General features: G+C 44.8%; 1 protein-coding gene across 2 annotated transcripts in view; it reads left to right on the top strand.

The window, feature by feature from the left end:
• Positions 1 to 3,018, top strand: part of Cpb2 (carboxypeptidase B2) — a 36,049-nt gene that overhangs the window by 15,818 nt on the left and 17,213 nt on the right. For both annotated transcript variants that reach the window (XM_013349279.1, XM_005355618.2), the window contains exons 4-5: positions 538 to 646; positions 1,721 to 1,822. In XM_013349279.1, coding sequence (XP_013204733.1) covers positions 538 to 646; positions 1,721 to 1,822 — 211 coding nt within the window. The remainder of the gene's footprint in view (positions 1 to 537; positions 647 to 1,720; positions 1,823 to 3,018) is intronic.

The raw sequence follows: 3,018 nt of genomic DNA on the forward strand, positions 1-3,018 counted from the left end.
TTTAAAGATTATTTTATTTTATGGGTATGGGTATGGGTATTTTGCCTGCATGCAGTGCCTGCAGAGGCTAGAAGAGGGCACCCGAGCCCATGGACTGGAGTTAGAGATGGCTGTGAGCTGCCATGCAGGTGCTGGGAACTGAAATTCAGTCCTGGGCACAAACTTGCCCCCAAACCATCTCTGGTGGAGGCTGTTCGTTCTTTAGTGGAGGCTCGCTCTTCCCAGGTGTGTCACGTTGACAGTCAAGGTCAGCCAACACAGTTCTCTTAGGAAACACACTGAAGAATCGCAGTCAAGACCGACAGATTTAGACAGAGGAGATAAGATTGGGGCAGTCCTGAAGCTGTACCTCACAGCCTCTCCCCACTGTTCACAGGGCTCTGTTAAAGAGATTCGTGGAGTCATCCCGTCTCCATCCAGGGCTGTGTTGTGCTCATGAGACCCGCTGGCAACTCCCCCAAGCTCACACACACGGTGGGCCACGTGGGAAGGCCAGCATTGTGTTTGCAAATTGCTCATCTTCTCTTTCATCCTCAGCGTCCTGATGAAAGATGTGGAGGATCTAATCCGGCAGCAGATTTCCAACGACACAGTCAGCCCCCGGGCCTCCTCCTCTTACTACGAACAGTATCACTCGCTGGGTGAGGTAAGTCACCGCACCGCTCCTCATGCCGCTACGAGGAACTACCAAGTAATCATAACCAACGGAGGATGGTACTTTGTGGTTTTTTTTTTTTTTTTTTTTTTTTTTTTTTTTTTTTTTTTTTTTTTAAATCATGCTTAGGAACCAAAAAGCTACAGAGAAACCCTATCTTGAAAATCAAAAAAAAAAAAAATCATGCTGGGGAACTGAACCAGGTCCTCAAACTTGCTCAGCAACCACCATAGCAACAGCGATCTCCCCAGCCCTGAATTTCTTTATTTTAGCCTCATAATGCTAGCTCCAGGATGCCTGGTAGGAGGACCCCATACACACAGACAGAGTCTCAATGTGATAAGCCTCTAAAAGGAACTCTGGAATGGGGCGTGGTGGCTCAACACCGCAATCTCAGTACTCAGAAGGCTGAGGTGGGGAGATCATAAGTTTGAGGCCAGCCTGGCTTACATAGTGAGATCCTGCCACAAAGGACAAAACAACGAAAAGCCCAAGGCATATCACTCAGTGGTAGAGTTCTTGCCTATCGTGTACAAAGCCCTGCATTTGATCACCTGCACTAGGAAATGAATGAACAGTACTGTTTGGGCTGGAGAGATGGCTCAGCAGTTATGAGCACTGGCTGCTCTTCCGTGGAACCTGGCTTCAATTCCAGCCCCCACATAGTGGCTCACAACTGTCTGTAACTCCAGTTTCAGAGGATCCATTGCCCTCTTCTGGCCTCCACCAGCCCCCAAGCGGTGCACAGACATATATTCATAGACATAATATCAAATTAGATAAAAACCAATGATTTCCAAGGCCACATTTTGGAGATTAACTCCTTGTCCTATGCTTCTTAGAACTGTTTCACTTTCCCCCTAATACTTAGAACTCAGCCAAACTCTGGTTTATTTCTTTTCAGCAGAGCAAACACTCCTTCCCGAGCGTTTTCAGTTCTTCAGTTCTCCTATCTGCAGAGAGTGGAGTGGAATCTCCTGTCTGCAAGGAAGCTGCCTACTTCCTGTGATCAGGGGTGTCTTGTGAGCTTGTTCCACGACTAACCTGTGGTTTCTGTTTTCATAGATCTATTCCTGGATAGACGTTATAACCGAACGGTATCCTGACATGCTCCAGAAAATCTACATTGGCTCATCATATGAAAAGCACCCACTCTATGTTTTAAAGGTGCGTGAGGAGAGTCACTTGGAGTGTGAGATTAACTATGCAGTGGTGTTTGTTATACATATCCTATGTAGCATGAATAATAAAAACTCAGAGGCAGATATTGGAGTTCAATCTGAAGATCAGAAAAGCAAAGCAGCCAACTGCTGGCTCTTACCTCTACCTCAGACTGAAAATGGGTGAACCTGCCTCCACGAATCCTCATATTGAGACCGAGAGTGAGCTCTGTCTCCTCCCATCTTATATTCCTCTCTAGTGCTGGGATTAAAGGCGTGTACCACCACTGCCTGGCCTCTATGGCTAACTAGTGTGGCTGCTTTGCACTGATCTTCAGATAAGCTTTATATATTAAAACACAAATAATACACCACTATAGTTCTACTTTCCTTTGAGTTCTGGAAATATTTTTATTTCAAGTGTATCTTAACTTTAATATCCAGCTGCTTAGGAATAAGTTACTCCCCTTTTTGAGTAATGAGTTTGAGTGAAAAACCTCTCTAGACTCAAACTCACCTTTGTTCATGTTACATTAGACAACTAGATAAGCCACTTTCTGGGGGGTCCAGTGGCCACACTCATAAAATGGTGCCAGTAGTCTGGGCTACTCCTCAAGTTCTATCTAAATCACCGGCTCCTCAGATTGGTGGGAGAGACTGTGTCTCTTGAGTTGTTCTTGGACAAACAGTAGCCTAGCTTTTAAAAACCCAAAGTAGAGTTGAGCCACCATCCAGGTGAACCCAGAGAGCAGGGCGACGCTGCAGTGACGGCCTGGGTCACCACCCGTGTGGCTTTGTACTTCCAGTTGCAGAATCTTGTGGAAGACCATTTGATTTTTAAAAGAAATTTGCAAACATAATTTCAGGATATGTAAATAAGGGTGAAGGGTTATAAAAAATTAGTGAATATTTAAAGTGACCAAAACAAGAAGAAAAGAGGGTTTAAATATTGCCATTTATACAATTGTAGGAGGGCTTCTTCCCAACCCTGTACATAACAATATCCGTATATAGGAGAGAGTAATATGGCCCCGGGTGAAGTCTGTTCTTTGAAAGAACTATGCCTAGGGAAGATCAGTGAGTGTGGATGATAGAAAAATCACAGGTGTCGTGAACATGATAAAATTTGATGGTGACACCTTCCATTCTGTAGTTCTGATTGGTCACACCTTCCATTCTGTAGTTCTGATTGGTCACACCTTC

Source organism: Microtus ochrogaster, chromosome 17 (assembly GCF_000317375.1).
Source record: "Microtus ochrogaster isolate Prairie Vole_2 chromosome 17, MicOch1.0, whole genome shotgun sequence".
NCBI lineage: Eukaryota > Metazoa > Chordata > Mammalia > Rodentia > Cricetidae > Microtus > Microtus ochrogaster.